Source organism: Pongo pygmaeus, chromosome 21 (genome assembly GCF_028885625.2).
Source record: "Pongo pygmaeus isolate AG05252 chromosome 21, NHGRI_mPonPyg2-v2.0_pri, whole genome shotgun sequence".
NCBI lineage: Eukaryota > Metazoa > Chordata > Mammalia > Primates > Hominidae > Pongo > Pongo pygmaeus.
This window is the reverse complement of record NC_072394.2, coordinates 18,137,872-18,163,909: the sequence shown is the minus strand read 5'-3', so window position 1 is coordinate 18,163,909 and position 26,038 is coordinate 18,137,872. Positions and strand designations below refer to the sequence as shown.

At 44.6% G+C, this 26,038-nt stretch overlaps 2 protein-coding genes and 1 long non-coding RNA gene across 10 annotated transcripts in view; 2 read left to right on the top strand and 1 right to left on the bottom strand.

Annotated features, from left to right (window-relative positions):
- Positions 1 to 6,112, top strand: part of NAPB (NSF attachment protein beta) — a 46,990-nt gene extending 40,878 nt beyond the window's left edge. For all 3 annotated transcript variants that reach the window (XM_054467136.2, XM_063659369.1, XM_054467137.2), the window contains 3 exons: positions 723 to 791; positions 1,163 to 1,213; positions 3,167 to 6,112. In XM_054467136.2, the coding sequence (XP_054323111.1) occupies positions 723 to 791; positions 1,163 to 1,213; positions 3,167 to 3,277 (231 nt within the window). In that variant the 3' untranslated portion in view covers positions 3,278 to 6,112. The remainder of the gene's footprint in view (positions 1 to 722; positions 792 to 1,162; positions 1,214 to 3,166) is intronic.
- Positions 6,113 to 8,402: 2,290 nt separating this feature from the next.
- Positions 8,403 to 19,447, bottom strand: GZF1 (GDNF inducible zinc finger protein 1). Of its 6 annotated transcripts, none has more exons than XM_063659368.1 (6): positions 18,940 to 19,447; positions 14,811 to 16,198; positions 13,457 to 13,551; positions 11,614 to 11,781; positions 10,797 to 10,954; positions 8,403 to 10,400 (listed from the first exon to the last, which is right to left on the bottom strand). In XM_063659368.1, exons 2-6 carry the CDS (start codon positions 16,175 to 16,177, stop codon positions 10,155 to 10,157), a joined length of 2,034 nt encoding a protein of 677 aa, XP_063515438.1. In that variant the 5' UTR covers positions 16,178 to 16,198; positions 18,940 to 19,447; the 3' UTR covers positions 8,403 to 10,154. The 6 variants fall into 6 exon arrangements, with proteins under 6 accessions (XP_063515438.1, XP_063515436.1, XP_054323105.1 ...); XM_063659366.1 differs by having other exon boundaries at positions 8,403 to 10,446; positions 18,940 to 19,051; XM_054467130.2 differs by lacking the exon at positions 18,940 to 19,447 and adding an exon at positions 18,326 to 18,574 and having other exon boundaries at positions 8,403 to 10,446.
- Positions 19,448 to 22,730: 3,283 nt separating this feature from the next.
- On the top strand, positions 22,731 to 24,385 carry LOC134738912 (uncharacterized). The gene is made up of 2 exons (XR_010125191.1): positions 22,731 to 23,022; positions 23,841 to 24,385. It is a non-coding gene; the product is annotated as an uncharacterized LOC134738912 (long non-coding RNA).
- Positions 24,386 to 26,038: the final 1,653 nt, after the last annotated feature.

Here is a 26,038-nt window from a genome sequence, read left to right as displayed (position 1 = left end):
CAGCTACTTGAGAGACTGAAGCAGGAGAATCACTTGAACCTGCGAGGCAGAGGTTGCAGTGAGCTGAGATCGCACCACTGCACTCCAGCCTGGGTGACAGAGTAAGACTCCATCTCAAAAAAAAAAAAGAAAGCAATTAAGGAACTAAGGGAGGAGACAATAAGAGTAAGATAATATCCATTTAAAAAAACAACCAAAACAACAGGCAAGCTCAGAAATGGTGTTGGAGTGAGGACTGGGAAGAAGTTGGAAAGCACAGTGAGCACTGGGAGCCAAGAGGCAAAAAGACAGGCAGCCTTGGCGTGGCCAGTGTCTGGAGTTGGAAGAGCAGAATTAAAGCCAGTAAGAGAAACTATTCTTTCTGTCAGCTTCGAGCAGGAAGCTAAATGTAATTTATTTGGAATCTGCACTGTATTAAGAACTTCTCCATTTAATGGATGGATACAGATACCTGGTCTGTGAGTGTTTAAGAATTCATTTTCATTTACACTGTCTTCTCGGCAGCAGCCTAACTCAGAAAAAAGTAGTTTAGAAATTCTTCTTTATTGAAATGGAAAATTCAGAATACACAGATTTTCTATGTTGATTCTGCTGTTGAGTTTAACTACATACTTCTTCAACACTTAATAGGATACAGGTAGATCTTATTTGAAGCTGATAGAATGTTGAAAGCTTTGTTTGTTTAGTAAGTCTGAAATTAATGAGTGGTTTTTCTCTCTCAGCTTGCTCTTGAGAAATATGAGGAAATGTTTCCAGCATTTACTGATTCAAGAGAATGTAAATTATTGAAAGTAAGTAATATTAGAACTTTGAAGAAAAATGCTTTTGTTCTGTCAGGTGACAACACCTAAGTGGGATTGGGCATGAAGTGAAGTTTTAATATATAAAGTCTGCTAACTGAGGGGCCCTGGTACTTTCCTGCTTTCGCATTATCGCTGTTCAAATGCAATTAAGGTCAGAAACATGTAGTTGTGTTCTGAAATAGGCACCTGAGAAATGTTAGTACAAAAGCTATATCCCTAACTTGGCTCTTGACTTGTATATGAGTATTTCCTCAGTTGTGTGCAATATTTGGCAACATTGGTATTATACTTAAAGTATATATTTAGAAATGGGACTTCATCTTACAGAACTGTTTTTTAAAATATTTTTATGCTACCAGAAACTCCTAGAAGCTCATGAAGAACAGAACAGTGAAGCTTACACTGAAGCAGTAAGTTATGCTTTTGGGACATGGTACATTATTTGAAGATTTAAGTTAAAGAAACTTCTTTTCTTTTTGATTATGTAAATTCTAAACATTTATTTGAACATGACTCCAGCATACCTTAAGTTGTATTTTCCAAACGTCACCTTTTATATATCACACAAATTAAACAGTTCCATTAGCCATGCTGAGATTCGACTTATACTCAAAACTAATTTAGCTGTGAGACTAGTTCAGGAGCAAATATTCCATTTATATTCTTATAATTTGCTGTTTTAATTTTTTCTTTTGAAAATAATCTGACCCATAAATAAGTATAAAGTAAAATTAGTTAAGGCCAGGCACGGCGTCTCACACCTGTAATCCTGGCACTTTCAGAGGCCGAGGCAGGCAGATCATGAGTCAGGAAATCGAGACCATCCTAGCTAACATGGTGAAACCCCGTCTCTACTAAAAATATAAAAATTAGCCGGGCATGCTGGCACACGCCTGTAGTCCCAGCTACTCGGGAGGCTGAGGCAGGAGAATCGCTTGAACCCGGGAGGCAGAGGTTGCAGTGAGCTGAGATTGCGCCACTGCACTCCAGCCTGGTGACAGAGTGAGACTCTGTCTCAAAAAAAAAAAAAATTAAATATAATTTAAAATATAAAAACTAAGTAGTGAGAATTTGCTGTATTTGTGGCATGAAATAAATGGAAGGTGGCCAGGCACGGTGGCTCACGCCTATAATCCTAGCACTTTGGGAGGCCAAGGCGGGTGGATCACCTGAGATCAGGAGTTTGAGACCAGCCTGGCCAACATGGCGAAACCCCGTCTCTACTAAAAATACAAAAATTGTAGCCAGGCATGGTGGAGTGTGCCTGTAATTACCAGCTACTCGGGAGGCTGAGACAGGAGAATCTCTTGAACCCAGGAGGTGGAGGTTACAGTGAGCCAAGATCACACCATTGCATTCCAGCCTGGGCAACAAGAGTGAAACTCCATCTTAAAAATAAATAAATAAATAAAAAATAAAAATATATATATTAGAAAAATGAGGGTTTTTTTCTTTATACTTTTTGTTTTTCCATCTTTTGCCGTCTCACGTTTAGAATCAAGCAAAAAAATTTTTTTTAATGTATTTTGAAACAGCCTCACTGTGTCACTCAGGCTGGAGTGCTGTGGTGTGATCACAGCTCACTGCAGCCTCAACCTCCTGGGTTCAGGTGATCCTCCCACCTCAGACTCCTAAGTACCTGGGACTACAGGTGCACACCACCACCCCCAGCTAATTTTTTTTTTTTTGTATTTTTTGTTGAGACAAGGTTTCACCATGTTGCTCAGGCTGGTCTCTTAACTCCTGGGCTTAAGCTATCCATGTGCCTTGGCCTCTCAAACTTCAAGGATTACAGGAATGAGCCACTACATCCAGCCTCAAGCAAATTTCTCAGTAGCCTCCTGTAACATGTTCATCACAGCTCAGGAGTGCTAGTGGAAAGGAATGTTTTCCTGTCTAACTTTTGCTTACCACATCATTTTCATCCTATTGTAATTTTATTCTTGGGTAATGCATTGAAATGTGTTAATTCGCTTCCATACATATTCTAACTCTGTAATTAATGTTTTCCCATGTTCAGTGAGTATTAATTTTCCATATTCCTTTCAACTTTTTATACAATGTCCAGTTTCTTTTGCCACAATAATTATGACTGTTAATGAATTTTTTTCTTACACATGTTTGAAAACAGAGAAATGTCAAGCCCAGGAACTTGTCACTAGTATCATCAAAATAGTAACAGGATAATGAAAAAATAAACAATTTTTTAATGAAGAAAGTTATAAACTGGAATGATTAATTTCAAATGATGAAGAAAGTTAGTAGATTATGGCTGTAAAGGTATAAACAGCTTGGGGTACTATTATTTTGTGTTTTTAATGTATTTACATGGGGTAATTCCTGTTCCTCTTTCGTTATACTAGGTGAAGGAATTTGACTCAATATCTCGCTTGGATCAGTGGCTGACCACCATGTTGCTTCGCATCAAAAAGTCCATCCAAGGGGATGGAGAAGGAGATGGAGACCTAAAATGAAATGTTTTTGTCTTTGTGGCATGCAGCTAACTCCTCTTTAGTTTTGTCTTAGGGTCAAGTGATCTTTATGGGATGCCTATTTAATGGCTTAATTTTGTTGCATATGAGCCAGACGGCCTGTGTATTGTTTAAGCTCGCCAAGTCTGTGTTGCTGTGAAATGAATGAAGGAGAAGCTCCTGTTCATCTTGTGGTAATGATGGGTTGTTTCATGCTTATCAGAACCCCCAGCGTTTTCTGAGAAGTACTTCAGAATCTCATTCCTCATATTTCATTGGTATTTGCGGAGCCTATGTTTAATGTTGCCACGTGTTTTTATGTCCTTTTTGTTGGACTTGAGTACTCAGCCCAGTTGTTCTCATAGATGCTTTGCATTTTCTCTGTGCTTTGGCATCTGGATATGTTCTTTAAATGTGTGTTTAGTTTAGGACAGTTACTAGGAATGAGTTTATAACTTTATTAGAAATCATTTCTATTTTTGTTATCCTGTGATTATTTTGATGGTGCTAGTGACTAGTTTCTTTGCTTTTTGTGTTGTTCCGTATGCTAACATGTGCATGGCAAAAATTTAGAACAGCCAGGGTCTGTAGGCATCACATTGTGAGGAAAGGAGCTTTCTGGAAGTACTTGCTTCATGTATGGATGAGTGTCAAAGTGAATTTGATTTGTCCTTGGACACACGTGCACGCACACACACACACATATCACAAGATCTATTAGAAATGGAATTTTTCTCTTTTTCTGGAGATAGTTTTCACTTTTAGTTGGAGTGGAAATCCCTTTATATTTGCATTAAAGTATTTTAATTGGTACAGTCTGCTCATTATTTTCATGTTTATACACTTTCCCATGTTGAGGTGGTGTGTTCTGTGCTGTGACTAGAAATCTTGGTCAGGGCTGGATAGATTATCTAAGTCAAGCTTGAGAATGAATAAATGTATGTAATTTTCCTGTTTATTGTACATGATGGGTTAGGTGGGGTGAATGTGGTACAGGAATGTCCTGTATGCCCAAGTGGGCAAGAACCCCAACTTCTTTCTCAGGGGACTTGATTGTTCTCTTAGCTGGTGGAATATGTTGGCTTATGTGTTTGAACTCTGTCATGTTTAATTGGTTTATATAATATATGTATGCTATCTTGATTCATGAACTTGATTCTATTATTTTATATGCTGATATTGCACTTTAGACATATGCTTGTCTCCTGAATGTCCTCTGCATATTTTATAGTTAAATGATTTATATTTGAAATGTGTTGCCAGACTTAACCCAGCAGACACTCTGACATCACGGAGCTTCACTGATGACAGGTAACGAAACTTCCTATGTTATGTCAGGTAGTAGTGAGTAGTATTGGAATGATGTTTTCATTTTTGGTGGCTCTCAACTGGAATTGGTAGTGTTTCCAGGCCAAGGGTCGAGTGCAGGTTGTTTGAGAAATGATGAGTAGGTCAGTCTAGGAAGAAAGAGAAAGTAGCAGGAAAGGAAGTGGGAAGGGCCAGCCAAGGACAGATTGTAGAGGATCCACATCAGGTGGCCACGAGGACTTGCAGGCTATAGTTATGGTGGTGACATGCATGAGGTGGGCTGGTAGAGCAGGAAGCTCTGTGATGTCAGAGCATCCACTGGGACTACAGGTGCACTGTAGTCCCCACTACTGGGGGTGGCAATGAAGACACTCTGTCTGTTGGGCCTTAGAATTTAATGTGATTCTTAAATGAGAGCTGGCTGTCTCTAGAGGTAAGACCTGGAATGGAGTCCAGTTGGTACTTTTTCACTCCCTCTTTGAATCTCTTATGAAAAAATGATCAGAGAGAAAAGTGGGGTTTTGTTTCCCTACCTAATAATATATCCTACCACCAGCCAAATGCACTTTTGTGAAGATGAGGTGTGAGGAGTGGTTCTGCAGCTTGAGTCCTCTGGTTTTAAGTTAGTTTGTTTCTACTTGTTTAAAGAATCTTTTGGTCTGACCACTTAAAGTAAAAACCACATGATTTATTTTAGGGCAATTATGTTTAGCTTTCATCATGATACTCCAACAGACCCGTCTGAAGGGGTATTTTTTTTTTAACAATAATGTTTGTAACATCTTGATGTGTCAATTAGAAGGTCACTTGTTTGTATTGCAATAAACACTGGGACCAGTTCCGGGGTTAAGAATTAATTTTTGTTTTTAATATTTCACATGAAAAGAATCAAAGTAATTGTAATGGCTAGAAGAGACCTGCCAGAAGATTTAAAAAAAAGAATGAGAGAAAAGCCCAGTCAGTGGTGTGCAAACTTACTTCCTTTAAATGTCCCATGGATGTAGGACAGTGCCATGTTTCAAGATGCCTGTGAGCTAGGTCTTCAAGATTTATAGAATGTTACTTATGAACAAAATGTAATTATTTATGGTACGATTCTTGTACTTTAGCAAATCTGGAGTTAGTTCATAGTCAAAGTCAGTTAATATTTCTTACAGGAAAGTTTTGCTTTTTGTGGCAACATTTTTATAGCTTGTGTGAGTTCCTTCTTTTATTTAATGATTTGAAAGCAGTATTTTTGCACAGTCGTGACCGTGTGTGGTGGCGTCACTGTAACCAAAGTATATGCACCAGCCCTTGTGCATTTATTGTTTCTCCTGATTTTGTGCATTTAAATGTCCAAATGCAAACCTTTGTGACTTCCTTTGGAGGACTTGGCAGCACAGCATGCCCCCGTGACCTGCCTGCTGTGGTATGAGCTATGACCAAGAGCAGGCTTCCTGTTCCATGGAGTCCTGAGTTGCTCTGGGGCAGGGGATTACATTATGAAAACTAACCATGTGTAACAATAAATCTACCTTAGCAGAAAAAGTATGTTTGTTTTATTTTAACCTGTAAAGTGGAAATTATCAGTAATATTTTGACGAGTCTTGTTGATAAATTGGCATAGGTCAAAAGTAGCTTCCATTGTTTCAAGTTGTTCCCGTTAAGATTAAGGCAAGAGACGTTAATACTCTCTAGGCTCTGGCCATTTGATGGGAATTCCAGGGCACCGTAATGATTTTGCAGACTGAGGGTTTAGAAGGAAACCCTGGTTACTTCTGTTGATGCAGTCCACTAAAGTACATGATAACCCTGCAGACCCCACGTTCTCATCCCTTCCTTGAATCCTTTAGGGTCTACAGTTACTTGCAAAGTTGAGGAAGGCATGGTTGCTGGAAGACTGGTGGGGAGGTGAGGCACCCCTAAGCCTGACACTCTCCTACCCCAAGAAAGTACCATTCAACTATCTGGTCAATGTGGGCATTTATCTTAATTTTGCAAAGTATCTGCACAGGGAGAGGAGATGCCCCTGGGGAAGGGTCAGTCCCACTGACCACTGAGGCCTGGAGTTCTGATGAAGAGGACCCATGGGGGGTAGTGCAGACTGGCTCATCCTACCATCCTATCATAGAGCCTTGATTTCAGGTCCTAAAGTATATTCACACTTCAGGTAAGTCAAAGCAAAATGTTTTAAATGGTAGAACAAGCTGTCCCCATCTAGGCATTCTGAGTTGTTGGTCATTCAAAGCCTAAATCAAGTGGCTCTTCTTAGAATCAATTTCCTAATGAAGATGCCACCATGGTAGTTTAAAAGCTTAGTTTTGTCAGCCTTAGTTAAACTGAGTCCACGTACGGATTGCCAAAGGTATGCAGATGATTTTCTGAGTCTCATTTAGGATGATGTGATAGATCAGGGGTCCCCAACCCGTTAGAAACTGGGCCTCATGGCAGGAGGTGAGCTGCAGGCAGTGAAGCTTCATCTGTATTTGCAGCTACTCCTGCGCGTGCACAGGATCTAGGTTGTATGCTTTTTATGAGACTCTAATGCCTAATGATCTGTTGCTGTCTCCCATCACCCCCAGATGGGACTGTCAAGTTGCAGGAAAACAAGCTCAGGGCTCCCACTATACATTATGGTGCATTGTATAATTATTTCATTGTATATTACAATGCAATAATAATAGAAAGTGCACAATAAATGTAATGCGCTTGAATCATCCTGAAACCATTCTGTCCCCCCACCTATGGAAAAATTGTCTTCCACAAAAGTGGTCCCTGGTGCCAAAAAGGTTGGGGACTGCTGTGCTAGATGATCCTTTGACCTGTGTGGCTTTCTCAGTCACATCAAGTGAAATATTTTTACTCCTGAGTACATGAATATCATGACATTTGGTTAAATTGACAAGTACCCATCTTGTTTCCCAAAAATGAACTCCTTGGAGTGATAAGATTTATTTAACAGGTTAAAATTTAAATTATACACTCAAATTTACTTGTTTGGGTAATCACCTACAGCAAAATCACATTTCTGTAAAAATCACCTTAAATAAAGGTTTCCACCACATGGCCCATTTTTTCCAAATGACAACAAAGAATTTGGTAAAACGAAAGGCTGCACATCCCTTTGGAGTTTGGGCTGAGAGTATTTCACAGAAAATGGTTGGAAAATGGTTGAAGTAAGCTCCTAAATGGCCCTTCTTGAGGCTCTGGGAGAGGCATTGTGCTGGCACCTGGCCACTTTCCTCATTACACACTTGGGACCAATCCACTCAGAGGGTGGCCTCGCTTCCACTCAGCATGGCTGTGCTTGGACTTGGAGGAATGGGGCGATGCTCCAGGAGGTCCTCTGTAACCAGTCCCCTACAGGGTTAGGTTTCTCTGTTCTCAGGGACAGAGAAATGTATATAGTAGAAGTCATCTTTGATGCCTTCTTTTTACATTGAAGAAAGTGGCAGAGAGCTCAACCGCACTTCCAGCCTGCTTGCGGCCTGCGCATGAGCAGAGGCCAGGATTTCTCGTCTCCAGGATCCCACTGCCAGAGACCAACTGGGATCCAAGCAGTTAAACAGCTTAATCCTAGGACTGTATGAAATAAAGGCTTATGGACCCGGATTTTACATTTCATTATTCACGTAATTAAGCTAATTATATGTTTCAATTAAGAATCGTATTTCTGCAGAACCTAAATTATAACAGAAATAGATCTTTAAAAAATTGCAAAACTGCTTTTATAAAGCAGACATTTATTAACAATATTTTTTTGTAGAATTTCTAAAGAAACAAATTCAAGACAAAAATCCCTCCAGTAGGTAACAAAATGATCTATTGTTTCAATTCCTTCTGATCAAGTGACTTTATTCCATAAAACAGTACATCAGCTGGGCAGGTTCGGTCTCCTCTGGATGTGTGACAGTCATTATTTATTTGTTCTGTAAACATAACTAGGATACAGTGACATTGTCATAACTAAATTTGAAGTAAATTAGTCCTGTGACCTCCAAGGGCAGGTGTGAAACATGTTATCAGCGCCTGAAACACCTTGTAGTGGTTTCACTAACATAAGTTAAAACGTAAGCACTTAGGAAGAAAGTCTTCCCTCATTAATTTCTGGCATAGTGCAGCTACATCTTCATCCTGGAACTTAAGGACAAAGTACCTTCCTCTTAGAAAATCAAAATGTTTTCACAGCAAGTTTAATAAATTAAAAATGTAGAGAAAAAAGGAACTAGTGAACAACAGAATTCTCCAAGGTTCCCTTTTTAAATTAATGTTTAAATGTTACATGTGAATCAAAGCATTTCACAAGCACGTGGCACATACTCAAGGCCCTAGAACCAAATGTCAACGTTTAACAAATACAGCAGAATCGTCTTTTCATTGTGAATTTTTTAAAGCAATAATTAAGTCCTGCATGAAACAGCCAAAGAAGCATTTGAGACAAAGTTACTGGGTCTTCACAATCAACTCTTTAAGGCATAATCGGAGGTAAGTGTGCTGAGACTTTTGGTCCCTACTGCTATGTCCTCACATGCTCCCAAGGAAATAGACATGTCAGTTACTTGCCTGTTTCCATCTCTAGGTGTGGAAATGAGAAGTCTGGGTTTCTGGAAATTACAGAAGTCAGAAAAACCTGGCAAAAATAATAATACTCTGTGTTCTATAATTTGCCATAGTCACCTCATTTTGCAAATAAAATGACTACACAACTTTCAAGTACTCTAAAGCGTCTTAATTTTTCACGCCTCTGCAGAAAAATACTATATTGTTTTGCTAGACTCTTTGGTAGGACAGCTTTTACCTAATCTGATTTTTTTTAAGACTGAAACTGAACAGCCTCATCTCATTTCTAAGTTGATTTGATGACAAACTTCCTAGCTGCATATGTGCTGAGATTACGCTAGCAGTTTTGCAGGTGTTCAATCTGTCATACCTTGTTTACTGCCTACAAATGGGGGGTGGGGAGGAATGAACGCAACCATCGATTTCTTCAGTTGCATTTGAGGGTCCCCACAGAAAATCTGATTTGCTTCAATTCAACAGGGAAGAAATGGCTGAAAATATGTGGCCCCAGTTTTATTTCAGCTTGGAAGAAAAATACCTTGAAAGTAGTTATGAGAGAAGTAAACCCACATGGAAATATAAGGCAGGGTGAGAAGCCAGGAAGACTGCTAACGACAATATCAAGAGCTGGTTCAGTGCTCTGTACTCTGCAATTAAGACCAGCAGTTATCTAAACTAGATAATCAAGAATTAGAACGATTAACACATACACCCTACACCAGAATTAAGTGAGGTTATGTTCACTGCCTTGTTTATCAATAAAGTAGCTGAGATCATGCAGATCAGGACTTTTGAGGGAAAGCTTTAAAAATGCTGTGATAAAGCCGTGCAAGTTAGCAGAAGTTCAGGAAAATCTGCAGAGGCCATTCTTGCCCACATCTTTGCACATGGACAATTATTTTTCTTAGCCCCACATCATCTTGAGTTCAGCTACCATACACGCAGACTAACAGGATGGGAACTGCTTGAAGCTCTTAGTCCATGTTGCTCAAAGAGTGAAGCTGTGTGGGCATCGAGTCTGTCTGTGGGGTCAGCTCGCTAAGCTCGCTGATGGTGGTGGCCAGCAGGGTGTCCTGGGACACCACGGAGTCATCTGACTTGCAGGCTGTGTCTGCAGAACTGTTCTGCATGGTAGGTACAGTGCCTTGGACTGCAGCCAGGTTGTGGAAATGGCCATTTTCTGCAAAAGACAGCAATTTATCCGAAAGCTTGGATGACACATACTCTTCGTCAGGCTGTTCAGTCTTGTGTCCGTCATCGTTCTTGGGCGAGCCATCTACAATGACAAGGAAAGACTTCCATGGAGTATTCTTATCGTGTATCTATAAGTTAAACACAAAACAAAAGTCACTGAATGTGTCTCTGGACAAGTGCATCTTCTAAAACAATAGCCCCTCTACAACTTCAATTTTCAACTTTCACTAATAAGTACCCGCCTGCCACCACCCTCACTGTTACAGAGTAGTCATCGTGGATTGTGCTTTCCCTGGGCCTTGGGGCTTGGTTGTTCCACTTCATTCACTCCATGAGTGTTCCACTGCAGAGACAACCCAAGGAGAAAGTACCTGTTGTCTCAACCTCTAACCACCTTGAAGAATGGTGGTAGGTATTTCTCTTTCCGTGTATCTAAGGGTAGCAGCTTGTTTCTCAAATAAGCCAACCCACTGCTTACCGAGGTGTGCCGCCGAAGAGTGGACTTGTCGGTGAATGTCCGTCCGCACGCATTGCACATGAATGGCCTCTCCCCTGTGTGGATGCGGCGGTGGCGCTGGAGGGCGTTGAGCTGGGTGAACTGCTTGCCGCACTGGTCACAGCAGTAGGGACGCTCCCCTGAGGCAGGGAGAGAGGAGACTGCTGGTGGGTCCCTTTGGCCTACTGTGCTTAATTCTGAATACACACTTGAATGAATGATGCTGTTGCAAACCACTGGGAAGCCTCAGCATCCAACGTAAGGAAGGTTATGTTGGGAACAACTTAAGGGCTACAAATCTACTATCTCTATAATACCAAGAATTTATGGCCTACACCAAAAAGGGACCAGGACATGTGCCTGCAGCAGGTATTGTAACTATAGGAATGACACCTGTTTTCCACGGTAATGGAGTATAAAATTACAAGACCCCTAACAACTGAATATGCATGTGTGCGTGTGCATTTACTAACATGTACAGATCATTATCCCTATGTCCACACATCCACATCCACTTCCTACATTCACACCATGACTAAGCTGTCTGTCCTTTTCAGTAAAAACTACATGTAGCAAAGGGACTTAGTCTTCTCCCATTTACACACAAAAGTGCTCCCACTTTTCAGTTTCTCACAGTTAGAAACAATCTCTAAAGAAATGCTATTATGACATACAAAGTTTGGCCAGTTTTCTTCAAAAGCTTAGTTCCAAGTAATTTACTGGTAAATCTACAAGCTTTGGAATTTTTTTTTTTTTTTGGCCAAACTAAACTCCCTTCCCTGGGACATTCCAACCATACCTGTGTGGACTTTAATATGCTGATAGAGTGAATTCCGCTGGGCAAAAGTCCTGAAACATACTTCACATTTAAAGGGTTTGGATCCAGTATGGATTCTATTGTGGTGTTTTAAGTACTCCTTAGAAGCAAAACTCTTGCCACATGTTTCACACATAAAAGGTCTTTCACCTACATGAAAAAATGAAACAAAGTCATAAACAATAAAGGCATTAAAAACACATGGAACAGTAGGTCTCCACTGTTAAAACCCACGTGAACTCCTCAAAAGTGCCTTGGTAGGCAGCATGTTACATTTTCTAGTAAAAACTATCATAAAATATGTATTCATGTAAGATGCTTGCTACTTACTGAAAGTTGGTGTAAAATATCCTTGGAAATTGCAAGAAAAATTCCATTTGACTAGAATAAAAGAGGTATTGTTTGTTCAGCTGGCTCACATTTTAGAAATTTACTCATTCCAAACAAGAAAATAATTTCACAACTTCTGTTTGGAGGAACTGCTGGATTATTTTCAAAGGAACACTTTTATGGATCTTTATCAGAATAAAGGGGAAGTTGACAATGGATATGTATCACTATTCTAGAGTAGCAACTCCAATCAACTTGACTGAATTGTAGGACAAAAGTTTTAAATATCATCTCACTTTTTGTAGTTTAATCCCACCAATCAGACTCACCAAATTATTAGCTGTGCCCGATTTCACAGACATCAGAATAAAAATAGCGACTTTAATAAAATCTTACCATGTTAATATTCTTATCAAAGGACCAATTCTAACTTAATCCTTCATTATAACCTGACCTTATCCCCAATCCCAAGCTTTCTTTAAACACCAATTCTACTCATTCTGTAGTCAAACTCATGTCATTAAATGCTAATTTCATGACATTAAATGAGATTTTTCATTTAATGACATGAATTATAACTTCAGAATGAGCAGAATTGGTGTCTAATCACACAGATGTGGTGTCTAATGAGTCAGAGACATGTCATCTCTGTCTCACATGCATTTGAACTTGAGGCTTGTAAGCCGGTGTTTACAAGTAAGAATAAAATATGCAAGCAAAGAAGAAACTGAGAAGAATAGGAACACTTCAATGCTGTATGCTTCCGTATCTTCCACAAGATTCTAAACCTCAGGGTTACTGTGCTGAAGCAGAATAAAGCCAACTTAAATTTTCTCTGTCACATAATAAATCATAAAGACTTTGGAAAACAGAAATGAGATAATCCTACTACCTTAATGTATCATATAACAACTTGTTTTCTTCTAGTCTTTTATGTGCAGGTTTTCAATATAGTTGAGGTTAACTGTATGCTTAATTGTGCATTTTAAAGTTGAACATCCAAGCACAGACTTTTTCATGCCATTCAGAGCCCTTACTCTGAATAGCCGGGTCATAAGCCAGGGTATAGATTTACCAGAGTTTACTGGAGCACTTCCTTGTGGTTGGACAATCAGGCTGTTTCCCATTCTTAGTTAATAAAAATAGCAAGAAGGGGGATAATAGCATACAGCTCTTCCCATATGTTGGACAATTTTTTTAGGACAGAGTCTTAGAAAAAAAATTTTCGGTTACAGAAGAACTATTTTATATCTCTTGATACCTAAGACCTGCATGCCAGATCCTATGGCCTGGTGGTATAAAAGCCATGGCCATGTGCACACTAGCAACAAGGCAATGGGTGTATGTTTATTCATTTTGCTCACTTACTAGATGGAAAAGCTATATCATGGCTTTAACCTGCACCACCTTGGTAGATGCCAACTTCAAAATTAATCAATTGCATTTCCTTCTAGATCTAGGAAAGACATTCAATCACAACAGCATGGGTATTTACCTGTGTGACACCTTTTATGATAAATCAGCATGTGGTTCTGAGTGAATCTTGCACCACATTCATCACAGACAAAAGGTTTTTCCCCTGTATGAATTCTGAAAGTACAACATTCAGATGATAACTTAGGATGTATTTCAAAGCTCACTTTGCAATACAATTTCCACTCTATCCTGCAAAAATCATTTATTCCAAGAGACCTAATGAGAATGACTGTAGTGACAGGTCAAGAGCCCATAATCTCCATCCCAAAATAAACTGAGTTTCTGCACAAGGTCAATGGATCCACACATTTTCCATAAATCACTGACTGGAATGTTCATCTACACCTGATCACAAGCCCTACTGCTGATGCTATAAGGCATGTGCAGGTAGAGACCAGGCCTTTGCAGATTTTTTAAAACACTAAAGACCACAATCTAATATCTGTAAAGCTGTCTCATACATAATAATCAGCCACAAACACCTTAGGAACTACTGCTGATTGATTAAGTGTCACATGATCAAAAATGTTACTCTCATTTCCTAATATGACATCACCAGTAGAGAAAGGAGAACTGTTCTCAAATTGCTGAAGGTGGCATTTTTAAAATGCATAAGCATTTTAATGTCACAACTAGTATGAAGTAGCAATCAAACATAATTTACTGAGCACTTCCTAAACCAAGTATTTTTAACTTATTATATAGAGTAAAAAATGAACACCATGCTGCTAACCCAAGACTGACCTAGGTTTGAGGGCAGATCTAGAATAGAAGAGAAAACAACTGCTTGCTGGGATTTCAAGAATAAATATACTAAGAACTATAAGGAAACTTATTTAAAAACATCACCACACACCTACAGCTCAGAAACATATTAAGAAACAGAAAGCATTGTCTGTCCTGATTCTGGAGTGTAGACTGCCCAGATGGCACTCCTTCCAAGCCTGAGAACCAAAAGACCAGAGACGAGTCCTAAAGCCTGAAATGGCATCTCACTGAGGTCTCTACTGAGACTGTGGGACCCGGAGGGTCACAGAACCCCAAGATCTGAATGAAGAGTCGGGAAAGTAGAAATAAAGGTAACGAGGCCCAACTCTTCCTCCAGCACGGTGGGGCGAGCCCGTGGCCGCTGTCGCAGTCCCACCAGGGGGACGTCCCGGCCAGCAGGGGCGCCCCAGGGGTCTCAGAACAAGGGAGCAGAGCCATCACTCGCAGCCCCTGTACCTTGACAGAGAACTCAACGCTGTCTCGAAATAAGCCCCCAGGTTTGGAGCGGAGAAATTAAGCAGTGAGACATCAAATCCCAGGACGACCTCAGTGCTTGACACACCCTTCCAGTGCGCAGGGACCCCTCTGGACGGCTCCCAGCGTACCTCATGTGCGTCTTGAGCGCGGACGGCTGCGAGAACCTGGCGCCGCACTCGGTGCAGCCGTAGGGCCGGTCTCCCGTGTGTGTGCGCTCATGCAGCCGCAGCGCTGTCTTGGAACTCAGGCCCTTGCCACACTGGCCGCAGCGGTGCCGCTCGCCGCCGCCCTCGTGCACCTGCAGCACGTGCCGCTTCACGTCCTTCTTGCGCTTGAACTTCTTCCCGCACAGCTCGCATGGGAAATGGCGCTCGCTGCTGTGCACGTGGCGCTGGTGGCTCTTCAGGTTGCAGCGGTTGGCGAAGGTCTGGCCGCAGGTGTCGCAGCGGTACACCACCTCGGTGGCGACGCCGTGGCGGTGCTTGCTGTGCTTCAGGAAGCTCTTCTCATACAGAAATGCCTTCTCGCAAATGCTGCACTTAAAGTTGCTCTTCTTCTTCTCCCCTTCTTCATCCTCCTCCTCCTCCTCCTCCTCTTCCTCCTCCGGCCCTGCTTTCTTTGACACTTCCTCCAACTCAGCACCTGCCTGGCAACCCTCATTTTTGGAAACCGGCTCCAGCTCCGTGCCCACCCTGTCCAGGCTTTGGTCCTGGGGACACCTGTAGTCCCCCACATCACCCTCAGCACTTTTCTGCTGCTCTCGGAGTCTTCTCGTATATTTCTTTTTAGGGATCTCCACAAAGACCTTCCTCCCAGCCAGCCTTCCACTAGCTCTCCTGATTTTAGGGTAGGGAGGCTTAACTACCTCTTTCTTCTTGTCTAGTTTGTCCTTGGACTTCTTCGGTGGCAAATCTGAAGACATGCCATTGCTGGCTCTCTCTCCTGGGTAGCCCAAGGAATCCGTGAGACCATTGGGGTGAGGGCCATCGGTGGCCACACTTGCCCTGGGGGCAGGAACAGCACTAACTTGGGAGCCACTGCTCACCTCCACCTCCTGAGACTCTGAGAAATTTTGCAACTCCAAAAGTACCGACTCTAACATCTGTTTCTTTAATTGAAAACAAGTTTCTGATAAATCCAAACATTTCAGCTTTTCAGCCATTTCCAGCATTCGCTGCACCCGATCTTCTTCCACCTGTACCTTTGCAGTGTAGACAAACTCAAGAAATGAAGCAAAGTCAGCAACCTGCACTTCATTTAAGTAGACATTAGTCCTAGTACCATCCACACTCTTCTCATTAAGGAACACTTCCTTAAAAAACTTGCTGGTGGCAGCCAGCACTGCCTTGTGGGCCATGAAGTCTTTGCGGACGCCCTGATACTCCACGCTGACTGTCACGTCACACAGGTGACCCAGGAGGCGAAGCTCATGCATCTCATGCAGTAGGTTAAATGGGGAGGATTTGGATTCCAGCAGAACTGCACCGCTTTCCATCTTTCTTCCTTCCAAAAACAGCTTTGAAAAAGAAACAAGAATTATGCATGAGCAACCACTGATGCAAAAGGACTAAAATTTATGAGGATTCCTTCAGTACTTGAGAGGATATAGACTCATTAACAACCTAGCTTTACTCAGGTAAAGATTCGAATGACATTTTACTTCTTAGCAGTTTTCTAAAGTGAAGTTCCTCATGCATTTTCCTAAGGTAATAAATTGGCATGAAAAAATTGTGTATACTAAGATTTCCTCCAGTGATAAACAAATGATGGAAGTTGTGATTAGTGAAATACATTAACACAGTAATTTGCTCACCAAGGTAGTGACCAATTTGCTTACATAGTCCCCAAAACTGTAAAAGAATTCATGGCAACAATAATGTCTAGTTCTCTGATCAGGAAACCAGATAATTAAAACACATAGCCACCACCATCTGGGAGCAAATCCAAAACCATAGGGAATCATTTCTGCCTTTAAAAAGAACCAACTAAATAACTACTTTCCATGAGGAAAATTTCTTGGAAAAGTAGTTCACAATTCATCGCCCATTCCCGACATCCTAAACTCCTCATAATTTGAATTATTGTTACTCTACTGAAATAATGTAAGTTCCACAGCTTTTACAAGCTGTGTTACTTTGAGCAAGCAACTTCTCTGAACCCATTTCCTCCTCTGAAGAAGGCTGACCGGCTGTTACCAGGGTTCCATGATCCTGAAACTTGTTGGCTAGTTGTTATTGGTTTCCCACACATAGGCCAAGATGCTACAGTGATCCCCATTTCATAGATGAAGATCTATCAAGGTAACAGTCAATAGCTGGTTGGGACCTGAGCCAGGGCCTGGTGCCCGGATTCAACTCAAACTACTCAACACACTCTTCCCCTCAGCCTTGCCAAAGGCAAAGGGCTATCTTTAGCCCCTAAATCTTTCCACTGCAGCGGGCATGCAAATTTCACCAACCCCACCTAAGGCCTCCAGATACATTCACCCCATCGTCATTTCTGCTGCTTTGCCACAAACTCCCTGAATGTGTTTTCTCCCTGCCCTTCAGCTCCTGAATCTACCTTCCTCTTTGATTCCTGTTTCCATCCATCCAAAGCACATGCCTTCCTTCTAGCCTCCCTCGGCCAGACCACAGATGTCACCTTGGATTCAACATGTCTAGAAAAAAACTTGTCATCATCTTCCCTGAAAAACTAGTCCCACCCCTCTCCCCTTCTCCAGTCTCATCAATGATACCGCTCCCCACAACCACCAGTCCCCCAAACATGGAAAAGACTGCCCTCTGGGAGTTCCGCTGTAAACAGGTACCTATGAGGTTTGATCAATGTCGCCTGAAGGAGACGCCACAGTAAACTGTGAGAACACTGACAAAGCCTAAGCAAGGGATCTATAAGAGTGGGGCAGGGTTTCAGTGGTCCCAACCCCAGCCTGGGGAAACAAGACTGCAGAGGGCTCTCTCAGCCTGATGCCCATACGCACGGCCAGCCCTGACTTCCCCAGACCTCTGCCAACAAGGCCCTCGAGGGGACCTGATTTCTCAATCAACAAAGTGGGTTCTGAGCGCGATTTCCCATGTTGCTTGGCTACTGGAGTGCAGGCACTGGAGGTGGCGACAGGGCCGTCTGTGGCCGGTGACAGCTGCGTATCCGCCGAATCTCATTGGCATTCCGACCGCCTCCCAGTGCGCCCGGCATCTGCACCAACGTCGGCGGCCCCTGAATCCCCGAGACTCACGGGGCCAGAGCCCTTCCAGGAGACGCTGCTACCGGCAGCCCAGTCCACGGCCACAAGGGCCTGGGTTTCCAGGGGGGCTTAAAGCCGCCGCTGTCCTCGCCGCCCTCACGGCACCTCCCACCCTTCCCGCGCCACTTGGCCGCCCCAGCGCCCGGACGCCGCTCGGCCACTCCAAAGACGACCCGGAGAACAAACTACTGCAGCCACAGAGAAGCCCCTCCTCGGCTCGACGCGCCGCCTCCCGACGCGGGCATCCGGGGCCGCGTGGATGAGGCCCTCGGGCCGCCCCCTGTCCCCGCTCCCGCATCCCCGAGACGCGCAGCTCCACAGAGCAGCCGGGGCGCGCGGACAGAGGGGCGGCGGCGGGCGGCAAGGGGCCGGGACCAGGCCTGCGGGCTGAGCACTCACCTCCCAGACGGCGCCCCCGGTGCCGCCGCTGTCCGCTGGGCCAGGCCGGTAGGAACGGCCGGCCTGGCTGGGCGTGGCGTAGCACCCTGCGCGTGCACCGCCGATTGGTAGCTGTAGGCCCCTCCCCTCCCGCGGCCGGCCCCGCCCCTGGCGGGGCTGAGGAAGGGGCTGAGCCACCCGTCGGGCGGCGGAGCGGTTCGGGCAGTTACCTGATCTGGCCGCGCGACTTACTGGCGACGCCGGATTGCGTCACGCGCCGGATTGCGTCACGCGCCGGATTGCGTCACGCGCCGCATTGCGCCACCCGCCGCGAGCCAAGGCCTGCGCCTGCGCAGGAGACGGCGACGTCTGCGCTGCGGCACGCCACAGGGGGGCGGGGCCAGTCGCCAAAAGTCACGTGAGCGTCAGATTCGCCTGGTCACTTTCGCGTCCATTCAGGGCTTCTGGCCGCAAGGCGCCAACGCTTCCGGGCCCCAGCAGCCTGCGGTCAGGGCGTGACCTGCAGCTCGCTTCCTATTAACAGCTGCTCACGTCCCCGAGGCCGAGCGCACCCTTAGGGCACCGTGGCCAGGCGAGGGACCTCGCGGAAAGTCGGGCTTGGAGCTGGCACTCACCGTGGCTACTAGGGGCGCAGCCGCGCGCAGATGCCTCCACGGGCGCTGGAGAACTGGCGCCAGGCGGGGTGCGGCGCTCTCCTCTGGGGCGCTTCTTCCGCGGTGCCCCCGCCCTGCTGGGGAACTCGACGCGCCAGGAGCTGGGACTGCACCCTGCCGTCTTTACTGCAGGGCTTTATTTTTCCAGGAGTTCCCATTCCGGCGAAGACTTTGTTCACTACAGAACTACCCCAGAGACCCATCCACTCTTCCGGGGAAAGCACAATTGATTCCCTAAGATTCACTGACTCCTCGAAATCTTGCTGTTTCCACCAATTCTTGTTCAGTACTGACTAAAGCCCGCTTTGAAACACCTTCCTTGAGTCAGACTTCCAGTTCTCCATAAACTGACCTTGCCTTTTGCTCCCAGCCATTGGTAAAGCTTTGCCAGGTCGTGCTGTCCTTTACTGTGGCCAGCAGTTAACTCAGCCTTGTCTTATCGACAGGTTGAGTTTGTAATGTTTGGGGACTGTCAGGACAAATACAAATTTAAGAGGTTTACTACTTCCTGTTGAAAATATGAGATTTCCCTCCCTTTTTCTTTGAAAATTTACTTTTAGAAAATTGGTAATTAGTTTAAGTACTTTTTCCTCTCTTTGAAATATATAAATCCTTTTGAAGACTAGTTAGGCCTTTTTGTCCGCTTTATAACCTAGATAAGTCTTTTTCTAGGACCTAGGAGCCATCTCTTTAAGTATCAAGGGAGTTAATGCCCCTATCTCCCAGTTTTAATGGGAGAGTAGGAGCCTGACTTCAGTGGGCCCTTTGCTCCAACTTACAAAATTATCTCATATCATAAAGATAAAAGTTTCTCTTTCCTCTAGATAAAGCCAATTGGCTAACACAGAGGATCACCCCAAATATCAGGTTAGATGAACTGTGTGTGATGAAAAATGCTGCCAAGTTCCCTTGAGAACTAGTTATTGTTTATGTTGAAAATGTGTGTAATAGATTGCTTGGCTGCACAAAAGAGTGAGATTTCGTTCTGTCTTTGCAGTCTCTTAGTGGATTGCCTGTGATGGGTATCACATTCTAGTTTAATGCTTATTCAATTACAAAGTGTTTTCTTTCTCCACTACCTTTCTGAAGAGGGTTGGGAGATTGTACTTTTAATTATATTTCCTGAACAGGAGCCAGCTTCCCACACATAGTAGGTGCTCAATAAATATTTGAAGAATAGATGAGTGACGGAAATCTTTCTTAGGCCGACTCTCTTTATATTTGCATTCCATGATTTGAAGAAATTGGAATGAATACAGTTTTCACCTATGGCTCCAGCAGGCCCAGAATCGTGTTTTATGATTTTGTTTTGCATTACAAAAAGGTGGTCAGGCACGGTGGCTCACGCCTGTAATCCCAGCACTTTGGGAGGCCGGGGCAGGCGGATCACTTGAGGTCAGGAGTTCAAGACCAGCCTGGCCAACATGGTGAAACCCCGTCTCTGCTAAAATACAAAAATTAGGCCAGGTGTGGTGGCTCACATCTGTAATTCTAGCACTTTGGGAGGCCGAAGTGGGCGGATCACCTGAGGTCAGGAGTTCAAGACCAGCCTGGACAACATGGTGAAACCCCTTCCCTACTAATAATACAAAAATTAGCCGGGCGAGGTGGTACATGCCTTTAATCCCAGCTATTCAGGAGACTGAGGCAGGAGAATCGCTTGAACACGGGAGGTAGAGGTTGCAGTGAGCGGAGATTGCACCACTGCATTCCAGCCTGGGCAACAGAGCAAAATTCTGTCTCAAAAAAACAAAACCAAATTAGCCGGGAGTGGTGACAGGCACTTGTAATCCCAGATGCTCAGGAGGCTGAGGCAGGGGAATCACTTGAACCCAGGAGATGGAGGTTGCAGTGAGCTTAGATCATGCCATTGCACTCCAGCCTGGGCAATAGAATGAGACTCCGTCTCCGATTATGTTAGCTAGCATTCAATGCTGAAAGTCTTGCTTTAGTTGAGTGTCTTAATAGCTTTAATGCCTAACCAAAGAAAGAAAAGGCATATGATAATCATATATTTTATATTAAAATTATCTTTAGAAATGCTACAGGAATTTATAAACTAGATCAGGTTCAAAGGTAGAAATTACAACAAGCTTATTCAAAGGAACTTCTGGAAATCAAGGTAAAAAACACCAGCCTAACACAAAAGTAGCAAAGTATACTGTAAACTAAAAATAAAATTCTAAGCCCCTCAACTGACTGAACAGACTCCCTCTTGGCCAAGAGGGAGAAAACAAACCTTAAAAACATTTTTTTTTTACCCCAGAGAAACCTTAAAAACTGAGTTCCTGGCCATGATGGAACAAGAGGTTGGACAGGCCTCATTTCCGTGCACCACCCATCCTAGCATTAAGGTTAAAATAGAGGTCATAAGACTCACAGACTCTTTGTGGCAATATTAAATGATAAAGAATGAAGGGCCATGCCTGGCAAGGGTTGTCATGCACCTCTACACTTCAAGAAGAAACTATGCCTTAACTGCCACAAGGTTTTTATTCTCTAGCAGCTAAACAAGCACTGGCCTCTAGATAAGCAATATTCAAACAATGTGCTTCTCATCCACCTCCACATGCTGACTGACATGCCACACACCCCAGCCCCACCACTTCCACAAATAATTACTGCTTTGATTGGACCAGAGACTGACTGCAGTAGCTTTTTCCTGATGGGAAACAACCGAACAGGGGCTGATTCTGGTGGTTTACAGAGGCTGCACACAAGTGCATCAGTGTCCTGAAAAGATCTTTCAACTTATAGGGTCTAAATGTAATACATGAATACATGTAAATGCTAAGAGTCCACCCCAAAGTAAACATAGGTCACCTGTAACATGCACGTTTGTCCAGTAAGCATGGGTCAGGACCCGTTTCATGAATATTCATAACTCTTCCTGTGGCCTGTTCATATGTGTACTTGGCTAAGTCCTTCAGCTTAAATTCCTGTCTTAGGCCCCCTTCCCTCCAGCTGCCTGCCTTTTGAGCTTCTGCCAGAAGCTATGCTTCCCAGCCTGTCAGAAGGGCCACCTTGCAGGTTATCACCCTTTAAAGAAATAAAGCTCTCCTTTCTAAGTTTATGTGTGTGATTTTTTTTTAATAATACAAATAGACAATTCACTTGACAGTGTGAATGGCATACTTCACTGACAATGGAATACTATAAAAACAATAATAAACCACTGATAAACATCAACCTGACAAAGTTAAATATAGTGTTTCATGCTGTAGAACTCTGCACGAGAAAAGTACACGGGAGTGAACAATTTTTACGTAAGGGCGTTCACTGCAGTGCACTTACATTAGTGAAACTTTGGAAACAATCTCACCAATAAGGAGATGGCCGAATAATTTGATATATCCAAGCACTGGATTATTATGCCGGTCATTAAAACAATGTTTAAAAATATGTGTAATAGCTTGGGGAAATGCTCACCATGTTATAATGAGTAAAGACGGCTACACTATTTTACACAGGGTCTGATCTGATTTGAAAACAAATCTATAGAAATAGACTGGAAAGAAATCTATCAAATTCTAAACTGCACTAGGAAAAACACTGACGCACGCGCAACGCCGGCGCCCTACCCACTAGGCGCCCTCACTGCCCCTCACCTGCACAGCCGGCGCACGCCCACAGGCTCGTGAGGGAGCGGCTGGTGGGTCAGGCTGGGCGGCACTCCCTGCCCATTGGCTGTCCCGGAGTCCGGCCCCGCCTCTCCCCGCCTTCTGGAGCCGCTGGTATAGCTCCTTCCAGGGCTCCTTGGAGACGGAGGGCGGGGCTAGGGCGCCGGAGTCACGTGGTCGCGCCACCGCGCGATTGCTAGCTGTCGAAAGAGTCCTCCGACGTGTCCTGAGCGGTCGCAGGGTAATGACGTCGGCCGTATTGAGGATGCTGGAACCTGCGGTTGAGTGCGAAACCGGCGCCACCCCCTGCGTCTTGGTCTCGGGCTGGTGGCCAGCGGGGTCTGGGCTGTGGTTTTACCCAGCTCCTTTGCGAAGCTGCTGTCCTTTCCTCAACATTACCACCCGGCTGGGCAGCCTACCCTCGGTCAGTACGTCCTGGCGAGAGCTGCTTCGGGCGTGGCGTTCGTGTCGCGGGGGCCTCGGCTCAGAAGCGAGGGAAGAGCAGCCCTCAGAGGAGCGGCGACCGCGCTCACCGGGAGCCCGGGTTGGGAGAGGGCGCCCCAGGAGGGGTGTGAGCTCCGAACGAGAAAGAACGCCACCGCCTTGTGGGGTCTCTTCCTAATGTGCAGATTGCAAATCTCTACAATGCTGCAAAAGAGGTTACAGTCCACATCAAATTAAGCATGCCCTAAAGGGCAGCTGGGGTTCAGTTCAAGAGTTGAGTTTTAACACACGCCTTTACCTGCCTTAAAATTGGGCAAGGTCTCACAACGTTAAACCATTTCTCACAATGCTTGTTGGTGATGTTTAAGATTTTTTGTTCGTTTGTTTGTTTTTTGATACGGAGTCTCGCTCTGTCGCCCAGACTGGAATGCAGTGGCGCGATCTTGGCTGACTATAACCTCCGCCTCCTGAGTTCAAGCGATTCTCCTGCCTCAGCTTCCTGAGTAGCTGGGATTACAGGCGCCCGCCACCACGCCCAGCTATTTTTTCTATTTTTAGTAGAAACGGGGTTTCGCCATGTTGGCCAGGCTGGTCTTAAATTTTGCATCCTGGGTCCCTCCTCTTACCTAGTCCCAGCCTTTTGTCTACAGGACAAAGCAACTTTCTGCAGTTTTCTCTTTGCTCTTTAGAGAGACTGGGCCCTAATTTGGGAAGGTGGCAGGGGAGGCAGGGCTGGTGTTTAAGGTCGACCAAAGCAACATCTAAATCTTTGCTCTTCCCCCAAATTGTCCAAATTAGCAGCAACAGGTGTGCACCTTCCAAGCTTGCAACAGACCACATTCAGAAGCTTCTTGATTTCCTGGTGTTCTGGGAATATCTGGATCAGAGGTAACATGGTTCACTAGGACTCCTCAGCTTCACGCAGTGTCCATTTCACCTCCCCCGGCCTTCCAATGTCTCTTCTTCAAGATTTCTCCAAGCCACTCTCCCCTTCATCTCCTCCACCCCCAGGCCCCAACTCCTGCCCCTCCCACCCTGGCCCCTGTTCTCCCTGCCCACCCCCTACCCCACTGGAGTGGCCTTTCATCAAACCTAAACCAAAGAAACCAACAGACCTTGCTGTCACCACTACTCCGGGACCTGGAAGTTGAAGCGAGGGAGAGACGGCGAAACACAGAAAGCAGAACGCCTTCTGTTCTTCCACACCACAGGGTTTGTGGACGTGGCCACTATAAGAACTCGCACTGCGTGATTATACTCCTCAGCATAATTAATTTCTTAAACTTTTTAGAATAATTTAAAATTTACAAAAAGTTGCAAAAAATAAAAACCAGTAAACTCTTCACCTTCATCTGCCTTATAATTAAGGCAGCGGGCAGCGCGCTGGACAGAAAGGGAGGGGCTTGCGCTTTCCGCCGGTGGGAAACCCCACCCGCAGGGAGGAGCTGGGACCATCTGGCCGTACCTGCCGAACGGCCGCTTGGTGGAGATGTGTCCCAGAATAGGAGGAGGGTGCCACGCACACTTGTCTTGCCTTCCCGGGTGGCGGGGGCGTGGCAAGGGCGGAGCTTCCCGCTGTGCCCTTGGAGGCCGCCTGCAACCAGGCTAGTGTAGGTAGGGACACACGCCCTGTACCCTACCCGTCCTGCCCACTGTGGGTCTGGCCCTGACCTGAGGAGCAGTAGTTGGGGCCGTCCCCGCGTCTTCTGGACCCTATAGTGAACAGTCTGCCCCATTCAAATCCTTTTCCTCACTTAGGATTACTGCTGTGTGTCAGTGTCACACACCCCAAATTGATAATGGCTTAAGATGGGATTTCTCATTTAAAAAGAAGTCTTTGGTTGAGTGAGCAGGGGCTATTTTGGTGTTTCCACATGGGACCTAGGCTCCTTTTAGCTCAGCACTATCCTACTTCTAGGGTATAGTTGAGCTGTTCTCTTGGCCAAGACTGAGCCAGAGCCTGTGGTCAGGCCAGCATAACCTTTCCAGGCAGCAGGATAGAGTGGGAAAGAAAGAAGGGTCTGTTGAAGGAAAATTCCCCCAAGTTCAGTCCTACTTCATTGGCCAGAACTTAATCACGTCAGGCCTAGCTACAAATTGAATGAGAAAGTCAAGTATTTAAGGTGGGTCCCTTTTTTCTCAAAACACTGGGCTTCAGATAATAGAGAAGGGAAGGGATGTCAAGGGGAAATGGCTACCTGTGTCACTGTGCTTATCAGGATTCTTACCCTTCTCAAAATTTCCCATTCCAGTATCTTGACTACCCTATCCCAAACCTAGCACACTCTTACCAAAGACAACTTAACTGGGGAAGCTGCAGCATGGCAGGCACATCATCTATTGGTCCAACTACTACAGGGTTTTCTATTCTTCACATTGAAGAAATGCAACTGGGTTTGGCCTTTAGGATCAGTAACAGCAGCTTCTAGTTCTGATGTCCTCCATCCCAGTTTCAGTGCTTCTTCCTCTCAGAATCAGTGCTGATTCACTTTCTCTTTATGAATGAGTTTAATATAGTGGCTTCATTTATAAGCAATTATTAGCTAACTCTAGTATTTCATGTGTTCTCATCATTTAATTCTCAGCTAAGGTGCTAAGGTAGGGCCCAGCCATCTGTTAGGTGATTCTGCTGTATCCTAAGGTGATTTATCCTAAAAGACACCTAGGGTGCTTTTAGAAACGGCCCATGCCCAGCCCTATCCTCAAAGATTCAGGCAAACAATTAGCCGGATGTGGTGGCATGTGCCTGCAATCGCAGCTACTCAGGAGGCTGAGGCACGAGAATTGTTAGAACCCGGGAGATGGAGGTTGCAGTGAGCCGAGATTATGCCACTGCACTCCAGCCTGGAACAAAACCAACCCCCCTACCCACCACCACACACACACACATAGACTCAAGCATGGTTGGGTCTGGAGTATGGCCTTGGCATAGGTAATTTCCAGTGTCCCAAGGGATTCTAGTGTGCATGGGGCTGTGAATCATAGCTCCAGGTGGG

Bases quoted from the DNA above. Each gene is read 5' to 3' on its own strand.
- GZF1 (XM_063659366.1), bottom strand. From the start codon at position 16,177: ATGGAAAGCGGTGCAGTTCTGCTGGAATCCAAATCCTCCCCATTTAAC. The intron at 10,955-11,613 runs GTATGGTTGGAA...TCCCTGCCTCAG, and splicing joins GCATATTAAAGTCCACACAG to GGGAGCGTCCCTACTGCTGT. The intron at 10,447-10,796 runs GTAAGCAGTGGG...TTTAACTTATAG, and splicing joins CTCTTCGGCGGCACACCTCG to ATACACGATAAGAATACTCC.